This window comes from Arachis hypogaea, chromosome 7, assembly GCF_003086295.3.
Source record: "Arachis hypogaea cultivar Tifrunner chromosome 7, arahy.Tifrunner.gnm2.J5K5, whole genome shotgun sequence".
Classification (NCBI taxonomy): Eukaryota; Viridiplantae; Streptophyta; class Magnoliopsida; order Fabales; family Fabaceae; genus Arachis; species Arachis hypogaea.
The window spans coordinates 3,694,251-3,716,165 of record NC_092042.1 but is presented as its reverse complement, the minus strand read 5'-3'; the positions used below and the strand labels follow the sequence as shown (position 1 = coordinate 3,716,165).

At 33.7% G+C, this 21,915-nt stretch overlaps 5 protein-coding genes across 7 annotated transcripts; 3 read left to right on the top strand and 2 right to left on the bottom strand.

Moving 5' to 3' along the window:
* Window positions 1–408: 408 nt before the first annotated feature.
* LOC112702055 (uncharacterized) lies at window positions 409–1,987 on the bottom strand. Its single transcript, XM_025752926.3, has 3 exons — window positions 1,624–1,987; window positions 1,373–1,447; window positions 409–750 (listed from the first exon to the last, which is right to left on the bottom strand). Exons 1-3 carry the CDS (start codon window positions 1,802–1,804, stop codon window positions 452–454), a joined length of 555 nt encoding a protein of 184 aa, XP_025608711.1. The 5' UTR covers window positions 1,805–1,987; the 3' UTR covers window positions 409–451.
* Window positions 1,988–3,041: 1,054 nt separating this feature from the next.
* On the top strand, window positions 3,042–5,310 carry LOC112702054 (GDSL esterase/lipase At4g10955). The gene is made up of 2 exons (XM_025752925.2): window positions 3,042–3,517; window positions 4,180–5,310. Exons 1-2 carry the CDS (start codon window positions 3,417–3,419, stop codon window positions 5,237–5,239), a joined length of 1,161 nt encoding a protein of 386 aa, XP_025608710.1. The 5' UTR covers window positions 3,042–3,416; the 3' UTR covers window positions 5,240–5,310.
* Window positions 5,311–7,163: 1,853 nt separating this feature from the next.
* Window positions 7,164–10,098, top strand: LOC112702053 (uncharacterized). The gene is made up of 2 exons (XM_025752924.3): window positions 7,164–7,429; window positions 7,800–10,098. The coding sequence occupies exons 1-2, from the start codon at window positions 7,335–7,337 to the stop codon at window positions 9,973–9,975; spliced, it is 2,271 nt and encodes a 756-aa protein (XP_025608709.1). The 5' UTR covers window positions 7,164–7,334; the 3' UTR covers window positions 9,976–10,098.
* A 3,003-nt stretch (window positions 10,099–13,101) lies between these two features.
* On the bottom strand, window positions 13,102–17,351 carry LOC112702052 (conserved oligomeric Golgi complex subunit 5). Its single transcript, XM_025752923.3, has 3 exons — window positions 16,086–17,351; window positions 14,593–15,066; window positions 13,102–14,254 (listed from the first exon to the last, which is right to left on the bottom strand). The coding sequence occupies exons 1-3, from the start codon at window positions 17,214–17,216 to the stop codon at window positions 13,316–13,318; spliced, it is 2,544 nt and encodes an 847-aa protein (XP_025608708.1). The 5' UTR covers window positions 17,217–17,351; the 3' UTR covers window positions 13,102–13,315.
* A 1,614-nt stretch (window positions 17,352–18,965) lies between these two features.
* LOC112702051 (uncharacterized) lies at window positions 18,966–21,669 on the top strand. 3 transcript variants are annotated; one of them, XM_025752920.3, is made up of 5 exons: window positions 18,966–19,179; window positions 19,672–19,814; window positions 20,042–20,409; window positions 20,621–20,663; window positions 20,895–21,669. In XM_025752920.3, the coding sequence occupies exons 2-5, from the start codon at window positions 19,697–19,699 to the stop codon at window positions 21,332–21,334; spliced, it is 969 nt and encodes a 322-aa protein (XP_025608705.1). In that variant the 5' UTR covers window positions 18,966–19,179; window positions 19,672–19,696; the 3' UTR covers window positions 21,335–21,669. The 3 variants fall into 3 exon arrangements, with proteins under 3 accessions (XP_025608705.1, XP_025608706.1, XP_025608707.1); XM_025752921.3 differs by having other exon boundaries at window positions 19,006–19,179; window positions 19,675–19,814; XM_025752922.3 differs by having other exon boundaries at window positions 19,020–19,247.
* Window positions 21,670–21,915: the final 246 nt, after the last annotated feature.

The window sequence follows — 21,915 nt, the reverse complement described above, 5'->3', positions numbered from 1 at the left end:
AAAAACTTTTAAAGTGTAGACATTTGGTTATAAATTTGGTGAAACTACATGGACTAATAGAGTAATTTAACCATTTATATATAATGCTATGATAGCATGGATATGCTTATGTTCCTATTAAGTTCACTTGATTTTCTGCACAATATTGCTGTAGAACTAATTCCAAAAGCAGAATATCAAAATTCAGGTTTCAAACTATTGTTTGCAGATGCTGTGTCAATGTTTATAATTCAAAACAAAACTAATTTTTACCCAAAACTTCACTCAGTATTAATTTTCAAGCATAAAGGTGTATATATTATGTACTAATGACTAACAAGTGTTACTCCTAAAATCACTTGAAACAAAAATTATTCCTATGACAGACACCATATATAGAACACTATAAAATAACTTAAAAACTAAGAATTTGGAGTAATCATCATTTATAGATTATATATATCTATATGTGTCAAGGAAAAAGCTGTACATAACCGGTTAATATAGCAATTCCTAGTATTATAAGTGGTGGGAGAAGCACAAATGCTCCTATGGTTGCAAAGAATACTGAATCATTTCTCTGAGACACTTCATTTAGGTAGTTTTGTCTCCTGATATTTCTCCTTTGTGAAATGGTTAAGAACTTTGCACTCACTTTCTTCAAGTTTTTCTTGCCTAGGAGTATGGTGAAATCATCATCCCTTTCTCCAACTAGTTGAGCAAGCTGCTCGCGGATCGTGAGCTTGCGCGAGCCGCCATCACTCTCATATCCTAGAAACCAAAAATGTTTGCATACTTGTTAAACCAACAATGCAAGGTGCTACAGATTCATGTTTTTAGTAGTATGGCAAAATCATGGTCATTTTAAATCTTAGAACATCTCCAATACTTGGTTTCAGTTCAATTTCATTTTGAGTTTTGCAAAATACCATATCAGTATTTGTGGAATCATATGTCATAAAAAGTGATTTGAGACTAAATATGAGATTTGTCACTCTAATATTTGGTTTTAATTCAATTTAAACTTCATACAAGGTGACAGAATTGAATTGTTTCTCTACCAAAGTAAAATCGTCTCTTCATATTGAGACCAGTCTCATTTCATCAATCATCTCTAATGCAAAGTGAAATTTAAAAACCATCCACTTCCAATACATGTCAGATTTGAAACACCAAAAGCACTCCATTGAAGTTGCTCCTATGATTTCAAATGTAACACTCTTAGCTTTCTGCTCAACTTCATCATCCAAAGAATATTTGAAATTTTCCACTAAAAATCTTACTTCAACATGATTTTTCAATGCAAAATTTCCAGAAATATAAAAACATTCCACTCCTCTAGTGGCATGACAATGAAGAGAATGATGAGTAATAAGTATAGTTAGTTACTTACCATTGAGAGGTATTGAGCTTGTAGATGTAAGTTGATCTAAAAGATCCAATTGTGCACGAGAAGAAGACAAAGTTCCTAAGCATTCATAACAAAAAACAGGGTTCCCCAAAAATCATATCAGTTAATTTCCCATTAATAAAAATCTAAACTTTGAAAATATATAAGAATTTAATTTAAATACACAGTAACTATAATTATAATTATACAAACATCATAATTGACATAAATTTTATTAGTAATAATTGAGATACCAGAAGAAGAATCCTCCTCTGAAACTCCAGTGTCAGTTCTTTCTGATTGAGCACTTGTTCTGATGAAAGAAGAAGGATGGTAGAATTTGATGAGGTTGTTATGTTTTCTTGTGACAAAGGAAGGTTTTGGATGAAGAGAAGCAGTGGTGGTAATATTCAAAGCCATGGAATCTTGCTTCATGAGAACTTAACAACAAACATCACTGTGTTTTGGTTTTTTGATGTGTGAGGTTTGCATTTTTTTAGTTAAAAGTATTTTAATTCATCAAATGCCAAAGGGAGAGAATAACCGCCACAAATAATATTTATGGACTAAAGTAGAGGTTTCTAGTTTTTCTAGCCGTAGTTGCTCTTCATATTTCTTAAAGGTTTAAAACAACAAAAATTTGAAGTTTATTAATTATTAAGGGGAAATTAGTAAAATATCTGGCTGAATAATTTAATTGTTGACAAAATATATTCTTAATTTACGATAATGATTAAATAACAATAACATATTTAAAAATAAAAGTATTCAAATATAAAAAATGTCTTTTTTAACAAAAATGACTGAAGTGATAAATGATAATATTTAAGTATTTTTAGTGTTTTTTAATATTTTAAAAATATTTTTGTTGTTATCATAAATTGAAAGTTTTTTTTTTGTTAATAGATATTTGAAGAGATTTTTAGTAGTTTATTCAAAACTTATATTTTAAGAGACGAAAAAAGAGTTTATTATTTATTTTACGACGAAATAGTGAAACAAAATTCCTAAGTAATTTAAACATTTGTAAATTATGTTCTTATAATTAAAATGGATTTTCGTGCGTTGCTAAAAAATTCTAGAAAAATATAACAATCTAATGATAAACAAAAATAGGATTTTTTACCAAATAATACTTTGTTATATAATGTGAATTTTTATCCTTGATGAAGAAGCCAAATAGGATGGGATCCAAATTAATGATAAAAAAAATCAACAACATATGACAAATTATTATACAAAACTTATATGAATTTTGTTATTAGTATTACGGATATTTAAGGTATATTTGAAAATGAAAAAAAGTTTAAGAGTTAGTAATTTTATTTTATATTTACCAATATTTTTAGTCTAATAATCTAATAATATATTTTTAATTAATATTTTTAAATATTATTAGCTAATTAATTATTAAAAATAATAAATTTTACTAATTTTTTAATATTATTCTTTGAAAATTATTATTAATAAGAAATTTTAAATTATTTTAACAAATGCATAACTTATACATTAAAAACTTGAATTTAATAATTTTTCTATATAAATCTTTCACATTACTAACCTTAACTAACAAAAAGTCAAAAACAGTTAAAGTGATTAATAGAAAAATATTGTACTTAAATTTTTGTTATTACAGGTAACTTTAACAAGTATCTTTAATAAAAAAAAATTCTAAAAAGAATAGATAGCGTAGCATTGCTTACATACATGCATTGAGATTTGAGAACCAACCATTCGTCATGGACCAATGGTTCGATCCGAAAGATATGATTATGAACAGTGCCTTTATATTATTCGTTGAGGAAAAAATTAAAAAAAATGTTGAATTCGATACCAAGTTGCCAACTTTTGCCACCAAGCTTCCACATTGGAAAAGGAAAAGAAACTTGGCACCACTTTTGTTCCCCATATATGCAAGCTACTATTTCTCTCTTTCTCATTGCTAATTGTTTTTCTTCAGTTTCATTGCATCATCACCATGCAAAGGTTACTACTTTAACTAAGAATCATTGAGGGTGAGTTGGTGTTTTTTTGCTACCAATTGTTGATGGCAAAACGCAGTGAAGAAGCTCACCCTTACGCCTTTCATGTCTCTGGCCCAAGAAATTTGACCACTCTTAACTGGAAGGACCTCATCAATTCTACTTGGTAAACGATAACACCAACAACCCCATTTCAATTTTTCATGAATTTTGCTTTTTTCATTTATGGATTTGGTGATTTGTAGGGTACAATTTGTTTATGTTTGAGGTTTGGGGTGAAAAGTTTGCTACTTTTTTGTTGGGCATTTGAAAGAGAACAACTTTGTTTTTTTTTTTTTCTTGTTTAAAGTATTGATTTTGAAGATTTTGGCACAATGGGTTGTGACATATGAGTGTAAAGTTCTGTACTTTTTACCTAATCTGTATGTAGGGTTCTTTAGGTTACTGTTTTTTTATTGAAGGATCTAGCATGAAAATGAGATATATAAGCTAAGATAATATAGCATAGTTTATTAGCAGGGTTGATTGGATATTTAATTAGAGATCTAAATTACAGAACTTAAGGGCTTTTCCATAATCAAATTTTCTTGAATTTTAGCTGCAATGAAGATTTTGCTTTACTAGTTGACTTGGAACTATAAATAATCTTAACTTCTTAGCTTATGTAGAAAAGAAAGTGGTTCCATATTATGTGGAAGCCTTCATTGTTAATTTTGACCTAGCTATATTTAATTTCATATTAGCTTCATTTGCCATAATAAATCTGATGAAACTTTTTAGCACTTGTTTGATGTGTATGTTGCTGATGGATCTTATTTTTGCATATAGGAAGGATGAGAAGTACAAGCGAACGGTCATTGCCTGCTTTATACAAGCAACTTACTTGCTTGAACTTGATAGGCAGGAGAACAGAACAAATGGAAATGCTCTAGCTCCGAATTGGTGGATTCCCTTCAAGTACAAACTCACACAAACCTTGATTGATGAAAGAGATGGGTCAATTTTTGGTGCAATATTCGAATGGGATCGATCCGCAGCACGGGCCGACTTGATTGTAATGAGACCTAGTGGTGCCCCAAGAGCTGTTTTAGCACTCAGAGGAACATTACTCAAAAGCCCCACGATGCGGCGAGACATTGAAGATGACCTCCGCTTTCTTGCTTGGGAAAACTTGAAAGGCTCTGTCAGGTTTAAGGTAGCTTTGGAGGTACTGAAATCGGTTTGTGACATGCATGGAAGAAGTAATGTATGTATTGCAGGGCATTCCTTGGGGGCTGGATTTGCTCTTCAAGTTGGAAAGATGCTAGCAAAAGAGGGGATTTATGTGGAGACACATTTGTTCAATCCACCTTCTCTTTCACTAGCCATGAGTCTCAGAAATCTTGGCAACAAAGCGGAATTTGTTTGGAATAGGCTTAAATCTATGCTTCCTTTGAGCGGCGAAGCACAGGCAAGCACTGAAGGAGATAAGACTAATACAAACACAAACACAAACACAAACACATCGAGCATAGCTTTGTCAAAGGGTTGGATGCCTCGACTACCTAGTTTTGGTTCTAAGGATAGTGTTGCTGTCGGAAAATGGGTTCCAAATCTTTATATCAACAGCAATGACTATATATGTTGCTCTTATACTGACCCTGATGGCACGGCAGTGAAGATCAGCAGCAAGGAGAATCTCAGTAAAACAAATGCGCAAATCGCAGCGAAGTTGTTTGTTGTGTCAAAGGAAAAACAGAAATTTCTTGAGGCTCATGGATTGGAACAATGGTGGTCAAGTGATGCAGAACTTCAGCAAGTTATTCAGAATAGCAAAGTCATTAGCAGGCAACTTAGGTCTCTATACCATGTTACTCCTTCACAAGTAACACTGATAAAACCAGTGTAATAATCCAGATTTTAAGCTGAAGTAAATCATTTTCAATCTTAATAACAACCTGATTTTGTGTTCATTCTTAATTCAAGTTTTGTAACTTGTTCTTTTTAACTTAGCAAAAGTTTTATAATTATACTAGATTACTACTTGAGGATATTTTAAGTTTTTTATAAGGCTCACTGCTTTTATTTTATTATTTTTTTAGCCTCCCATAATGTTAAAAATGGAGAATAATTTTGTGCAAAGATTCTACTTTCTAGAGCATATAATGCTTTTTTCAACATATTGCCATGCCACAAATAAAATGCCTTATTTATCATGAAGTATCATATGCTAAGAGCAATGGTATTTTGTTTCTAACTTTCTTTAATTTTGGTTGTTGACAAAGCTAAAAAGTGAAGGTCTAATTACCTTTTAACTAAGATAGAACTTATTTATTATGAAAAAATTATAAATTCAATAGTAATTGATTTATCACTTTATTACTGTACTAAGGTCTAAGGTTTTCATTTTAGAGAATTTTTTTCAATAAAGTAATATCAACACAAATAAAGGGTCTAGATATTTAATATTAATTTCTCATATTCATTAGGCATTCTTTCTAACTTAAATACCCATTTTCTAAAAATATAGTTACTAATAAAGTATGTACAGAAACAAACAATTATGAATACAGTTTATGATACATTATAGTATGCTAGTTATGAACAGGATAATTACAGAGACATTAGTGCGATTATTTGGCTATAAAACAAAGACTTTTCGCATGAAAGATAGAAAAGTCCACTCAACTAAGGTTCAGTTTAGATAAACAACTTAAATAAATTTTTTTGAAAAAAAAAGTTTAAAATATAATAACTTTTATTAATAGTATCTTATAAATAAGTTATTTTGTATTTGGATTTTTAGCTATAGAAGTACTTATTTTAAAGTTGTAGCGTTTGGATAAATAACTTAAAAAATACATTTTTTTTCACAAAAAATAAATATTAAAACAATGATAATAACAAATACTTTTCAATATTGAATGTTGATTTTCTATAATCTAATTACTAATATTACAATTGTTTAGGCAATTAATTCTTTATTTGCTCTCTTATTAGTTCCATTTTTTAAGTAAAAACTGGTTCTTCTACTTCATCTTCACCCATAACGGTGTTCTTGTATGTGGTAAATAGTAATAAAATTTTAATTCACAATAATCTTGATGACAATGCCAAAGAAATTATTGTGTAGTTAGTGTTTGCTGTTTTATTGTGTATGATATGGTAGATAAAAATAAAAAATAAATGTAAAATGTGTGTCAATGTATATTTTATTACTGTTTTTTATTTTTTATTTCTATTATAATTTCCTTCTATTTTATTGGGGTAAAGAACTTGCTATAACTAACTATAAAAATAATAGCAGCTTTATAAAAATAAAATCACATGGAAAAAAATAAAATTAAAATTGAGATTTTATACCATACATAATGTTAAATACAAATTTAATAATATAAATAGAGTGATAAAATGATTAAAAAAAACTTGAAAGAATATATGCAATAGGTGGTTCAGATGGAACATTGCTTTAAAATATTGATGGAGGGTCAATATTTTCAGCAAATAAATCATTACATGAAATTGATGGTGAAAGACCAATGCTTCTAGCAGATGGAACCTTGGTTGAAAATGGTGGTGGGCGGCCGTATTTCCAGTATTTTTTACAGAACCAAGAATGTAGATTTTTCTTTGTTTTGAGGTATTTTTTTAAGGAAAATGATAGAATAACTTATCGATGAGAAGAAGTCATATATTTCTTCTTTTTTCAAAAAGTTACGAATTAACTTTTTCAAAAGTTAATTTTTTTTTAAAATAATATCAAATATGCGTACCGTGACTTTTTATAATTCAAAAGTCAGAAAAAATAGCTTCTGCTACTTTTCAAATGGACAGTCTAATAAAGTCTACATTCTTGTTTTGCTTTACCCTTTCCTTGCCATTTACTGTGGTTAAGTTTCTACAATGGAAAATTAGCACTTTTACACAAAGGAGGGCTTTACAGCATCACTGTGTCAGCAACTCAATCAAGAAACAAACAGTGTCTGGATTCTTAACTTCTGTTGATGGCAAACCATGAAGATCCCAAATATGCTTTTCATGTCTCTGGCCCTGAGAACTTGCCTTCGCTTAATTGGAGAAACAACTTCAATTCCACTTGGTCAGTGTATAACTAACTGCCTTAGATATGTGTGGAGAGAGAGATCTATACTAGTAGCATGCATGGTTTCTGTTTTGATGACCAGTTCATAAAATCTTAGCAGCAAACTGGTTGTGATATATGAATGTAAAGTTGCAAACTTTACCAAATGGGTTTCCAAAGTTTCTGACTTTGCGTATTTGTTACTATTTTAGCCTTTTCTTATTTAGTAGATGTTTCTGGTTGTTTCTAATATTCATTTAATTTCCAAAGTTTTTCTTGTTTTCATTAACAAAGGGAACATTCTTTACTCTTCATTTGTCATCCTAAATTAAAATTAATCACATTCTTACATGTAAGTATGGTGCTAATGATTGTTTTATGGACATAGGAAGGATGAATATTATAAACAAGCTGCCATATCCTGCTTTACACGGGCAGCTTACGCACTCGAAGTTGATAGACAAGATAACAGAACACAAGAGAATGCTTTGGCTCCAAAGTGGTTGATTCCCTTCAAGTACAAGCTCACAAAGACATTGATTGATGAAAGAGATGGATCCATTTTCGGAGCAATATTCGAATGGGATCGATCTGCAGCATTGGAAGACTCGGTGCTAATTAGGCCTCTTGGTACCCCCAAAGCTGTTTTAGCACTCAGAGGAACATTAATCAAAAGGCATACAATAATAAGAGATTTCGAAGATGACCTTCGCTTTCTCTTCTTAGAAAGCTTGAAGGGCTCTTCTAGGTTCAAAGTAGCTATGGATGCATTAAGATCACTTTGTGATGAATATGGAAGCCGGAATGTGATTATTGCAGGACATTCCTTGGGTGCTGGATTTGCTCTTCAATTGAGAAAGGAACTAGCACAAGAAGGGATTTATGTTGAAGCACATTTGTTTAATCCACCTTCTGTTTCACTAGCCTTGAGTCTTGAAAATACTAGAGAATATGCAGAATATGTGTGGAACATGCTTAAATCTATGCTGGTGTCAAATAGCAAAGTTGAAATCAGCAATGATGAAGAGAAGAGTGCTAGATTACAATTGATCAGTAGGATACCTTATCTATCTGGCTTGATGGATTCCAGTTTTCGGGTGGACAAATTTGTTCCTCATCTGTATGTCAATGAAAATGACTTGATTTGCAGCTTTTATGTTGATCCTGATGGTAGCATAGGAGTGAAGAACACCGAAAAGGACAATACAAGCTCTGCGGATGGAGAAATTGCGGCGAAGTTGTATGTTGTTTCAAAAGAAAATCAGAAATGGCTTGAGGCTCATGGCCTAGATCAATGGTGGTCAAGTGATGCTCACAGCACTAGAGTCATGAGGAGGCAACTTAGATCTTTAGATGCTGCTTCGTTTTTAAAAGTAACATGTTTACTTTATCCGAAATCTATTTCGCTATTGAGGAATAATCTTCAGTATATTGTATGCTTGGAGAATTGGACACCTCAGTTATCTTGCTTGAAAGATTCTTTCTTTTCAGTTCCTACAGAGTTTTTTGTAGTCTACAAGGAAAAACTGAAATTTCTTGTGGCTCACGGCTTGGAACAATGGTGGCCAAGTGATGTAGAACTTCAACAGGCTATTCATAATGGCAAACTCACAAGTCAGCAACTTAGATTGTTATATGCTATCTCACCCAAGGAAGTTTATCGTTTATTCGATCCATCTTCTGTTTTGCTTTCAATGAGTCTCAGTGGTATTGCAGAAAAGGCAGAATTTCTTTGGTATTGGAATAGTATTCATCATATGTTTTGCTCGAGTGGCGAAATTCTAGTCAGCCAAATTTGGAATAGATTCAAATCATTGTTTCCTTCAAATACAAAGGCTCGAATCGCCAACAATGCAGACAAGATTCTTCTGTTGTCTGGTTTGAAGGATTCTGTTTCCGGAGCAGCCAAATGGGTTCATCATCTGTATGGTGTAGGAGAGAAGATGATTTACAAGGAGAACATTGATGTTACAAATGCTCAAACATCAGAAGATTTCTTCATTGTCTCCAAGGAGAAACTGAAATTTCTTGGGGTTCAAGGAGTTGAACAATGGTTTTCAAGTGATGCAGAATTTCAGAAAGCTATCCATAGTAGCAAATTCATAAGTCAACAACTTCGGTATCTATATTCGAGTTCTTGCGAATTAGCACATTTGTTTAATCCAAGACTTCAAGACAGCAATAATGCAGAGAAGACTTCAAGTGTAAGTTCTCGAGTGGCGAAATCAGTTCCTGTCATACAAGAGAATATGGTTGATAGGGAGAGCACTGATGATCCTTTAAATGTGCAAATCGCGGCAAAGTTGTTTTTCGCCTTCAAGGAGAAACAGAAATTTCATGGCCTGGAACAATGGAGGTCAAAGGATGCAGAGAATAGGAAACTTGATGTGCAAGTAACAAATTTGTTCATTCCACCTTCTATTACCCTGGCCAATAATCTCATAAAGGCTTGTGGCTTAGAGCAATGCTGGTCGAGTGATGCAGTTCTTCGACTCGCTATCCATAACAGCAGATTCTTGAGCAAATTTAGATCTTCACAATCAACTCATGGAAAGCCATGGTAACATTGGATTTACTCTGATATGGTTTGTGTAATGACATGTTTTAATTACCAAGAATTTCAAAAAATGAAGGTATTAAACAGACTTATATATTATATAGTAACAATTAAGTTTTCTTGATTTTCATTTAATTGATATTCTATCCTTTTTCTCATTCAATACAAATAAGAAAAGATAAGGATGAAGTTGATGACATAAATATTAAAGAATATTACATTACATTACATCATAAGCTGTTCTTAATAACCTTATTCACTTCATTTCACTGAAAAGATTTAATTTCATTAAGTTTTCTTTTGTTCATCAAAGCCAAAATTCCAGAATCATATACATCAATGAAAAAAAGGGGCCAATATGTTACTATATACATAAGTATATACATAGAAAACAGTAACATTCTCTGATATACAAGGTATAAACATGAAAGATAAATAAAGAAACAAAATCTCATCATTTTTAAGCTTTTCCATTCTTGATCTATCAAGCCAACTCGCACTTCAAACATTTCTTGTTCATAGTAGTCCGGACAACTCGTAGTCATATATGCTGACACCTTGATCAATCTGTTCATAAGAATTGTAGAACTGATGAGTTGGTTCAACATCAAAAAGTAGTGACTCGAGATTCTGATATGTCGAAAAAGGAACAGGATTTTGAGTACTAGCTATGGTGTTTTCTAAGAATACATCTTCCATAAACATCATCTGATTGCAAACTTGATCAAATTCTTCATCATTCAAGATTGGAACTGCACTATAACATAACTCAGAAGGTGAATTTGTTGTTGCTTCAGTTTCCACTGAAGCTTCAAAGCTAGTATCACTATCAGGATGATTTCTTTGAACCTCAGAACCTATAATGGTTTGTTCAAAACTTGAACTTGAACTTCCATTGTTGATGCCAGTGAGTTCTTGAACTAACTGCTTGAAGCTTGAGGTGTCAGTGATGTACACCTTTGGCTTCAAAACATTGATCAAGCTTTTCAATTGTTGTTGTTGTCTCTCATGATTCTTGGACAGTTTGTGTGAAGATTTTTTGTTTAAATTCTTAACCATGATGATGATTCCAATGTGAAATTCTATGATACAACTGGCACCCTTGGAATCAACTACAATCTCTCGGAGAATTCAAGGAAGAGGTGTGTGTATAAATATGTAAAGATAGATAGATATGTATGAGGGAGGTGAGAACTGTAACATGCAACAAGACAATAAAAGCATTAGATGCTGAAATTTCCATTCATTTATTTCCTTAAATTAATGCTTGTACTGAGTTTTGTTTTTACATGGAGATGTGGATATAGGTCAATTCAATGAGATGGTTTTGAAATTTGAAGTTAGTGTTTTTGTTTTTTTGTTTTTTGTTTTAAAGGAAAGTGATAATTAGTTTTCTGAACATTTCGACTTCGGATTAATTAATCTCTACAAAAAATATATCAATTAGGTCCTCCACGATAGTAAATAGGGACACGTTATGCTCTTCTGTCAATAGATAGTGCGACACAAAATAGAATTGTTCATGTGTTCAATTATCTACAGTGACGCGTCCCATTTCTATTACATGAACATGCGAACGATGTTATTTTAGACAGCAAAGCATTCTTTATCTTTTGAGTTTTTATAAAACTCTCATCGATTGCTATTTGTTTACTATGAATCCCAATAAAACACGTAAAATTTTACTCTAAAAATTGTTATTTCTATAACGATCTTCGATAAATAGACATATATATAAGTATCCGTTAAGTTTTACTTGATGAGTTATTATATTCACTGTTCGTTATCTTAAAAGATCTAATTAATATTTTTTTTCAAGAGGCTATTTAATTTGAGATCAACTAGAGACCTAATTGAGTAATTGTAACCTTACTCTTAAAAAAATTATGTATTTTGTACTTAACAAATCCAAATATAAATATTGTCCAACGGCCAGAGTTTTTCAAATAATTAAGATTCTAAAAATTAGACCGATTATAAACTGATGATGTTAGAAGTTCAAAATTTCAATCATATTCAACCGAAATTAAATAGAATATAATAAAATAATATATAAATTAATTTTTTTTTTCAAATAACAATGACGTTTAATAATGAGATATATATGGAATGAAGTAGATGGGCATGGAGGGCACGCAGCTTACTATTCAAGTTATCAATTAACATAAAATAAGGAAAAATATATTAATTATTCTTCATTATAACTAGTAGCATCTGTACAGTGACAGAATTAGACAAAAGGAAATTAATTAGATTAAAAATAATGAGGTTGTTGTCTTAATGAGATCATACTCTTACCGCTAAGACACTCCTTTCTCATTTTTTCTAATGCTTTCTTTTCGCAGACACTAATGAATTTCAAATAACACTGAAATATTATTCATACCTTTCACATTTTGGTATTGTAGCATTAACATTAACATATCCATATAAATTCCAATAATCGTACCTTTCATTCTTATTCAAAATAATAATAATAAAATGTTGCAAACTGAGTGAAAACCAAAAACTGTTTTTTCTTTCTTTTTATTTTTTTTCATGTCATTGTCATTCTCGTATTAAAACGTATAATTTTGGCATTGGCTGTCGAGTTGCACCATCAACTGTCCAAATATAAAACTGAAATTTGTAAACTAATCAACTTCGAGAATTCATTGTAAATTTAAATCATAAAACTCAAAAGAATGTGAATTTAAGAGTTTGGTAATGTTAAAAGTTAGAAGCATTTTTATCGAAATTCAATATTAAAAGCAGACTAATATTGGCATGATATTGAGTATTATAAGTTTAGAATGATTAGTAACCAATTCATATATGAGAGCCTTGGAGTCAATCCATGTTCAATTTATATTCTGACTTTCTAAGAAATATGAATTTAAGAATCATAAAAAAAAGCTATTAAATTGTCTAAACTCTTTTAGGCAAGTGCCTGGTGGCTTGCCTACGCCACCCTGCCCATGTCCGCAAGTTAAGCGAAACGGGTTAGGCAAGTTTTCTTTTTCGGGTGGGTTCATTTTTTAAGCTCAGCGTGCCCTTATGGCAGGTTAAACGGGTCGATTCGACATATTTCGAGCCGTTTGCCACCTTATCTACATTTAATACAACCAATCACAAATAATCAATAAACTCAAGATTGGCCAACAAAAATTAATTCAACAAAAAATATATTGGAAAAAACAGCTATTAAATCGTCTAAAATTTTTTGTACATCATGTTTTCTATCCAAACTAGCATGCCTCTTCCTCATGTTTCCGCAACTAAACCCTTCTCAACAACTTGCAAGCAGCAATCACAAAGTCACTGGTGTGGTTTAATCAATTTCACAAGACTACAGATTATTTACGGGATCAAGAATTTGGGTTAGCCTGAACCTTTTCAATCAAGGATGAACCCATTTGAAGCATAAGAGGATAAACAGGGCTGAACTCCTTATCTCTTCTGCTTCTCACATTTAATGCGTAATCATCAAGTGTTGCTTTGATGCCCTTCCAGATTTGATCCTCCCCTTGAGAATCTAGCCACAATGAATACTGTAACGGTGTTAGTTTGTTTCTTTGCAGCGGCGACTGCAATTCGTCAGGACCTCGGGTATACAGATGATGAAATATGACACTGGGTGGCAGATCCTGAAGAAGAGGAGACGATGCGAACTGGGATGTTTCCAAGAAAATAAGAGGACGGAATGCTCTAAGAGCTCGATATGGAGCACCGAGTTGTTCAACAGGGAACAAATTTTGGCCCACGGCTAGCTCCAACTCGGCCATATCCCTAGCCATCCTCAACTTGCCTGATTCTGAAAGAGGTCTGACAAGAGAAGCATGCCGGATAAAGAATACTAGAACACGGGAAGCCATACTTTGGACAAGCCTAGTACATATGTTCTCTGTTCCTGAAGTTGTAGTAGCTCTGGAAGGCAACAAGCGAGATAAAAACTCACTGCGGAAGTGCAGAATGCACTTCTGGAGCTCCTCCATATAAGGTGACGCATTATTGTCCATGGCAGCATCCATCCCAAGCACTCCGAAGTTCTGATCATGTATTTGCAATATGCAAGACTCAAGACGATCAAGCATTGCCTGGAATAAAGATGTCACCGAGTCACATGCAACACCATATATTGCACCTAGTGAAGCAGACAACACTTCTGCAGCTATACTGGGCATTCCTTTAAGCATAGAAGATATTCGTGAATGAACTTCTTGGAGATGTTGACACAACGTAAAGTTCTTGAGCTGTGCCGGCGTTGCAGGACCACTTACTTGACGTGATTCAGGTCCAGTGGATATCTGTCACAACAGTTAAAGTTAAAACTTGTCATGCACTAGACCACTTCATCAATCGAGTTTGGATATGAATCATAAAAGTCACCAGAAAGAACATGCGATTATCAGCCACTGGTAAATATGATTTTAGTTCACAATGTTCCAACTAATTGTAGTTAACATAAATTTCCATCTTTTTATGACCCTTCTTTTCTTATAACAAATATTCTTTCATACAAAGGAACAGATCGAACACTTAACATAAGCTAGCATTCAATTACTTTCTGAGAAAATAAAAAATTATTCAAATGCAATAACAAGTTCTTTTTTTTTCTCTCTCTTTCTTTTTCCCCTCGGTTTACCTGGTATTCAGCACGTTCTGCAAGAAGAATTAAAACCTTGCCAATTTCACGCAAAACAAGAAGAGTTAAGCGTGCATCCATCTGAACAGCTTCTATCTCTTCCTGAATACGTGATATAATTCTTGATATTTGTTCCTTTGATGGAACGCTTCCACGACTTGACATTGGAAATACAGAATTCACTAGATCTGAAAGGCGACTCAAGCAGTGAGCCAAGAATGCAGTCTGGAATATTTCAACTGATGAAACTAACTGCTCCTTCCCACTTGAATTGATAGCTGGTAACACTCCTTTGACATCCGTGTCACGTGAAATTCTTTCAAGGAGGTTCTCTATCATGGAATATAACTTTGGATATCCCATTGTAAAGATCTCCTTAACAAAACTTGATGCGGTGAAAGCAGACTTCATTTGGCTTGCAAAAGCCTTTGCAATGGCCTCCCAAACTCGATCTGTTAGCATGGGATCACCTTCCTACGAAACAGCAGTTAATGAGAAAATGATTGTAAAACCAAAACAATTTGAGTGAAAAAGTGTCCCAGTTCGGAACTCAATACTTTCAAAATATAGATATTGATTTCTAAAAACCCCAAATGTCCAGTCCATTGAGTTTGTATCTTTGCAAAAGTAATATGGCTGTACAATTTTTGAAAAACCATGTGTAAAAGGCATCTTAAAGAAATTCAATCCAACTTCTTGGTTCATCTACTATTGATCCTCTATTTCTCCATTGCACAAAGAATATATAGAGAGTGGAGTTCCAAAATCGATACGATCCTGATATAATCCAGCCTAATCTATACAAATCAATAGCAATTGACTCACTTATTTACATTCAACTGGAACAATGATCCATTTCTTCCATCTCGGTATAGAAACAAAAGAATAGCTCCCATCCGATAACTAAACATCACATCAAAACCATTTGTAAAATCTGCAAATGCAGCATCTTCAATTTGCTAACGGCTAACCCCTAAATTCAGCTACTAACCCGAGAAAACCTCTGGATTTTACAGAAGCAAAAGGGAATCTGTCGCATAATGGAATTAACTAATTATATATGGACCTCTCAAGTATCACTACCCAAATTAATCAGAATATTATCTTCCATACCTATCATCATTCCAGCATATATAGAAGCTATCAGTCCAAGTAAACATTAGACACAGAATTTAATCAAACTAACAATCAAAACCAAGCATCGTGCCACCAGGTAGAAACAGCTCTATAAACCAGACAACAACATAATGTCCTATAGAAAATCACATCCAAATTCAAGCTACTAAAATCTAAATTCAACTAATTCGCGGCAAGTTTTTCTAGGCCTTCCTCAACCTCTATTCATCAAACTACCTTCCATAAGATATCTACTATTCTTACATGTGCTTCTACAAGCTGATATTCTACCACTCTAGTATCATTTCTAGAGTAAATGCTACCTCTACTAAGATCATAAAAATTCACAAAAATACATTTATTCCCATTACCCATACCTGAATGACCTCATCAAGCAGCAAAACATGGGTGAATGGATCGCGCTTTTTCGAGAGCACCCTCTGCAAATGCCACACTGCCACGGCAATCGAATGCAGCTGATCCATGCAATTCCCAAGCCTCTGCCACAGTGCCTCCCTTGCCTTTGCCCCTCCTCCAATTTGCGGCGTCCCACTTCCCCTAATTCCGCCAGGACCGAACCCTCCGCCGCGGCCGCCACCAGATCCCGATATGGCCTTCATATCCAAGGCCGTACTCACACTCTTGGCACTTAAACCCTTGTATTTGTTGATCACCTGCTCCACTGTAACCTTCAATTCACCAAGGTTGTAGAAAACCTGCAATCCAGTTCCAACCTCAGCTTGATTCAGACCTTCCATTCCTCTCTCCAGAACTTTCATAGCCTCGCTCCGGAGCCGATCGCCGGTTTCCTTCACCCAGCGGAGCTCTTCATCCACGGCATCAATGCCAGCCAGATCATATTCCTCACAGAGCGACAAGATTTCCGCGTGGAGCTGCGCGGCCTTGGCAAGATCGAGCTTCTCCGGATCTGGCGCAGCAGCAACGAGATCGCGGAGCTTGCGGGAGAGCCGGAGGGCGCGGACGGAGTGCTGGAGAAGCTCGGAGGTGCGGTGGAGATTGTTGAGCTGCACAGTTGCGGAGGCGATGGATCGGTGAGGGTCGGAGAGCTCGGATCGGAGGCGGCGAACGGAGGAATTGAGGGAGGAGAGAGAGGATCGGATGGTGGAGAGTGCGGAGGTGGCGTGGTGGAGGGAGGAGAGCTGACCGAGGAGATCGGAGTGGCGGGAGAGAACCTCGGAGCGGAGCTGGTTGTCGAGGAGGCGGATGGCATGGTGGAGCTTCTCGGCGGTGGAGGCAGGGGAGCCGGAGGAGAGTGCGGCGGAGGAAAAGGAGGTGGATGAGAAGGAGGGGGAGAGGAAGGCGGAGAAAACGGGGTCGGAGGCAAATGAGTCGAGTGCGGAGGTGGCGGGGGCGGAGGAAGGGGAGGTTGGGGCGGTGACGCTGGTAGGGGTCTTGAATGTGGAGAGCCGTTGGAGTGGAGATGCTGTTGCTGTGGCGGAGAGTGGTGACCTCGCCGATGACGGCGGTGCCGGTGACTGTGACGCCATTATCGTTTTTCCCTTCTCTGTCCCTTTGCCTCAGAGAGTGAACCAATGAAACAAATTGGTTTCTGTCAGTGTCTTCTTTTCCTAGTTACTATCCATCTACTGTAACCGCCATGCACAATTTATTTGCTATTTTCTCTGTCAAATTAAGGGTTTGTTTGGTGAGCTTTTAAGAAAAGATCTTTTTTGAATTATCTTTTTTTAAAAGATCTTATAGAGAAGTAAAAGTAATTTTATGTTTGGATATCTTATGTAAAAAGGTCTTTTTATTTATCAATTATATTTGGGTATAACAATATAAAAGTATTTTTTTGTTTATTTATTATATAAAAAACATCTTTTTTTTAAGAAAAAAAGATCTTTTAAAAAAAGATGTAAATTACAGCTTTTTAAAAAAGATCTTTTTTTATTTTACTAGTGCTTTTACTTTTACTACTAGAAATTTGCTAAATATGTTAAAAAATAAAAAAAGATCTTTTTTCATTGAAAAAAGATATTTTTTTAACAAAATAATGGCGTCCAAACATGCACTAAAAACAATTATTTAAACAAATACTAAAATCATAAAATATGTGTTTCCTGTTATTATATTTAGCGGTATGAAGAAGAATTTTTTAATAAAAAAGATTCTTTTAAAAAAAATGGTGTATTTTCAACTAGTAACTTATATTAGTAAACTCTAGATATGATCCTAATCAAATCAAATTAAATTATAATATTTATTTGCTAATTTATATTAAATTTAATATCTCATTCAAATAGTATCTTATATTACTATATTAGTAAGTTCTAGATATGATCCTAATCAAATCGTAATATTTATTTGTTAATTTATATTAAATTTAATATCTGATTCAAATAGTACCTTATATGAGTAAAATATTAGTTACCCCTATCAAATTTAAAAATAAAAGTGTGAAATTTAGAGTTGAGCTCAAATTAATTTTTAAAATTATAATTTATTCAATTTAGTCTTTAAAATTTATAATAGTAATTTAAGTTAGTTTTTGAGTTGATTTTTTGTAAATGATAAGTTGATTTTACACGTTAACTTGTTAAGAATCTATTAGATCTCTTAGAAATTTTATTGGTTCTAGAATATTTTTGTAAAGATGATAATAACAAGTTTAATTTAAAAATTTTGCAATTTTGGAGCAACAATCAAAATTTTAAAACTCTAATAAATCTTGATCCTATAAAACATGGGTGAAAAATTCAAATCACAATAAATTAATACACTAAATTAACACGTTGTTAACAGAAATTAACTCAAGAGTTAATGTGAGTTATGATGATACATTCCAAAATCCAATTTGAGTCTATTAAATTTTTAATGATCAAACTGAATTCAACTTCAAATTTTAAGTGTCAAATTGAGTATTAAACATAATAAAATGAAATTTTTATCATTCAAAAAAAATAAATTTTAAATAAAAAAAATTAAGACAAACAGTATTTATTATTTTTAGTTAGTCTTTTTAATTATTAATCTATTTTTTTAATTTAATAATTTCATAACATATTTTTATTTATATTTTAAATATTATTATTAGTTAAAAATAATAAATTTTGTAAGTCTTTTAAAATTGTTCTTTTGGAATATAATGTTATGTTATTTTATTATTAAAAATATTAATTCTTTTTATTTATTTCAGAAAAATTTCCAATTTTCTGGTTTCAATTTTCAAAAGAGCTTGATCCCGTAGGTTTATTAATTATTATTGCCAATCCTAATTAGAGTTTCTAATTTTCTTATTAAGCAATATGTCAAATGTCCTCTTTTAAAATTTCCAAAAAATAAAGGATTGAAAAAAATCCCCAAATTTACGACACAGAACTGAACCCTAACTTTCCACAAACGGAAGTCACAACAGAGAAGAGAAAAGGCGCGCGCTTTCTCCCTCTGGCCCCGTCGGACCCAGCATTTCGCGGCGGCGCTCTATTCCTCTCCGCAGCACATTTTCTGGTACGGAAAACAAACAAATCAACCGCGCTTTCTCTCCCATTACCACTCACCCTTGTTGTGTAATTTGTGTAATCTCTTCTTCTTATTCAGCTTCTTCCATGATTGTGTATATATGTTTTCTTTGTGACACATGAAAATTGGTCTTTCGGTTTGAGGTAGTGAATGCTAATTCCTACTTTTGCAAATAAAAAATTGGGAACTTTGCTTCATTCTCTCTGCTGTATTGTATTGCATCTGTGCTAGGCTCTATTTGTTTAACGCAATTCTAAACATAATACATGTTTGTTACTTCTAATTGGGTTTATCTTTCTTATCAGGGCACCAAAATTAACAATATAATTGAATTCCGTGTTTCTTAATTTTTTTTTCCATTTTCATATGTTCCTGACATTAGAATATAATTTTTAATTATCTGATTCGTTTATTTTGAAATGAATCAAATTCAATTCAATTCAATTCAATTCTAACTTGTTGTTCCAAATGGGCTTGCAGCAGGTTGCTGAATCTGTTCTCCTCCATGGCTAACAAAGCTAAAGAAGAGCCTAACACTGCCCCTGCTTCTGATCGGTGGTACGACATTGTCCTAGGCCCTTCCTTCAAAGATGAATCCTCTAACAAATACTGCACTCTACGATGTAAGTCACTGAATGCAAAGCCCTTTTAAATCCTCATATTTCTCTGGCTATGGTAGTTAAGTATATGTTTTGCCTCTTTTTTCATGTCTAGTATGGGGGAACTTTCATGCTTGATTTTGAAATGAGTCGTGTTTATGCTTTTGGGTTTTGACATTTAACTAATGTCCCTTTTTCATTATTCATGTCTATTTTGGGTTCTAATTATGGATAACTCGACATTTGTGTAGATGAATTTAAGCCAGCTTCAGTTGATAAGAGTAAGCCGGGATTGCTACGCAAGACCAAAGAGAATAGGGTTTCTGTGGAATTTCAGAACAACCAAGTAGGAAAACCCAAGGTGACATTTGAGGGGAGTAGTGAGGAATACAAGGAAAATGATGCTGTACTCTTCTTTGATGGTCAGACACTTCGGCTGGAGCGGCTTCATAGGGCTGTAAAGCAATTGCGGCACCTGCGAATGCCCGGTGAATCTGCAGCCGCTGCAACTGCTGCAGTGCCTGCTCCAGCTGGGCCAGCTTCGGATCCTCGGTTATCCCCTGTTGGGAAGTCTACAAAACCAGCACCTCCTGTTAGGAACACATTTCAGGCAGTACCAGTAAATGCTCAACATCTATCTATCTATCTATTAGCATGATTTTAGTTTTGGTAGTTGACTCGAGTCCCTTTAATCATCACTACATGTATGTATTTGAAGTACCTAAGGAACACTCTCTTTTATCTTGTGAACAGACATGTTAATTTTTCATTTACTTTTCTCTTGTCCCATCAATTTCCCTTATACCTTCAGTTATTTTTATTTTGGACAGGTTGAGGTGGAACGAATTGACATTGGAGAACCTGAGAATACTGGTATGCATGATATGGTTAATAAGGCTTTTGTAATTGCAGAGATGTACTTTGTGTTGAGTTCTTAGATTGGTTCATTTTCTGGTAGCCTAGATAAGATAAAATGTGAGATGACTTTAATATTTAAAGCTTGAGCTTTGTATTAGATTATCTTTTTAGTTCTTTTTCCATTTCAATTCTCTTTTTTCGCTTTTCTGCTCTTGTTAATTTGATGATGTACTTATCACATGACAGGCTTCAAAGTTGGTTCTAAGAGGCCATTCGAATTTCCAACAGAAGTTACAGAACCACCTAGCATTTCTGCTACCTCACCAGTTGCCAAAAATGATATTGAGGAACATCAAGATATAGATATTGAAGACCTATTTGGTAGTGCAACACCCGAAGACGATAATAAGTCTGAAGAAGAGAAAGATAATGTTGGGTTTGACATGAATGTCCCGCACACCGACGATGAGATTGCCGATGTGGATGACAGCGGCGACGAGGTGGACAAAGGACCGAATGCTGCAGAAGCTCTCCGGGCTCAGGTGAACGCAGAGGGGAGGGACAAGCAGACATCTAGTTCTAGCAGTAGCAGTGAAAGCGGAACTAGTGAAAGTGGCACCGGTAGCGGAAGTAGTAGTAGCAGTGATAGTGATGGCAGTGAAGAAGACTCTGTTACCTCAATCTGAGATTTTTATAACTTGGGGGCTTCTTTCTTTTCTCCCTCTTTCCCTTTATCATTATTTTCTGCAAATAGGCCAATACATAGAACATATATTTATCTATTTGTTAAGCCTGGCTTGGTTGAATGTAATAATTATTCTTCTTGGTTGTAAAGGTTGGGGAATTTTCTTGACACCATAGCTAGATTTGCTTTTAATGTATCACAAGGAAGGGTCACAAATCATGTTATATTTCATGGATTTGTATAAATCCTCTTTAATTTTGTTCTGTCATGGGACATGTGAAACAATGTTTTAAGGCATGAGAGAAATTTAATTATTGATTTATTGTATATAACAAATTAGCATGACCAAAAGAGTACTAAGTATTGAATCTTACTATGAAAATGTTGTTTAATTAGCTCAAATGATCTATGGTCTTGTCTTTTTAAGCAAGATATTAAGCTAATGAAAAACGGTTTAAATTTTGTATGTCCAACGATCTCCATTCAAAATCATAATAATCAAGCATGGGAGCCACTCTTAAAAAAATTTCCACTCTTGAAAAAAAAGGTAGGGTAGTGCTCACCTTTTTCCACTAAACATTA

Coding starts and splice junctions, on each gene's coding strand:
- LOC112702055 (XM_025752926.3), bottom strand. CDS start 1,804: ATGAAGCAAGATTCCATGGCTTTGAATATTACCACCACTGCTTCTCTT. Junction 1,448..1,623: donor AGAGGAGGATTCTTCTTCTG/GTATCTCAATTA, acceptor ATGAATGCTTAG/GAACTTTGTCTTCTTCTCGT. Junction 751..1,372: donor AAGCTCAATACCTCTCAATG/GTAAGTAACTAA, acceptor TTTGGTTTCTAG/GATATGAGAGTGATGGCGGC.
- LOC112702054 (XM_025752925.2), top strand. CDS start 3,417: ATGGCAAAACGCAGTGAAGAAGCTCACCCTTACGCCTTTCATGTCTCT. Junction 3,518..4,179: donor GACCTCATCAATTCTACTTG/GTAAACGATAAC, acceptor TTTTGCATATAG/GAAGGATGAGAAGTACAAGC.
- LOC112702053 (XM_025752924.3), top strand. CDS start 7,335: ATGGCAAACCATGAAGATCCCAAATATGCTTTTCATGTCTCTGGCCCT. Junction 7,430..7,799: donor AACAACTTCAATTCCACTTG/GTCAGTGTATAA, acceptor TTATGGACATAG/GAAGGATGAATATTATAAAC.
- LOC112702052 (XM_025752923.3), bottom strand. CDS start 17,216: ATGGCGTCACAGTCACCGGCACCGCCGTCATCGGCGAGGTCACCACTC. Junction 15,067..16,085: donor TGCTTGATGAGGTCATTCAG/GTATGGGTAATG, acceptor GCTGTTTCGTAG/GAAGGTGATCCCATGCTAAC. Junction 14,255..14,592: donor CAGAACGTGCTGAATACCAG/GTAAACCGAGGG, acceptor CTGTTGTGACAG/ATATCCACTGGACCTGAATC.
- LOC112702051 (XM_025752920.3), top strand. CDS start 19,697: ATGGCTAACAAAGCTAAAGAAGAGCCTAACACTGCCCCTGCTTCTGAT. Junction 19,815..20,041: donor CAAATACTGCACTCTACGAT/GTAAGTCACTGA, acceptor ACATTTGTGTAG/ATGAATTTAAGCCAGCTTCA. Junction 20,410..20,620: donor ACACATTTCAGGCAGTACCA/GTAAATGCTCAA, acceptor TATTTTGGACAG/GTTGAGGTGGAACGAATTGA.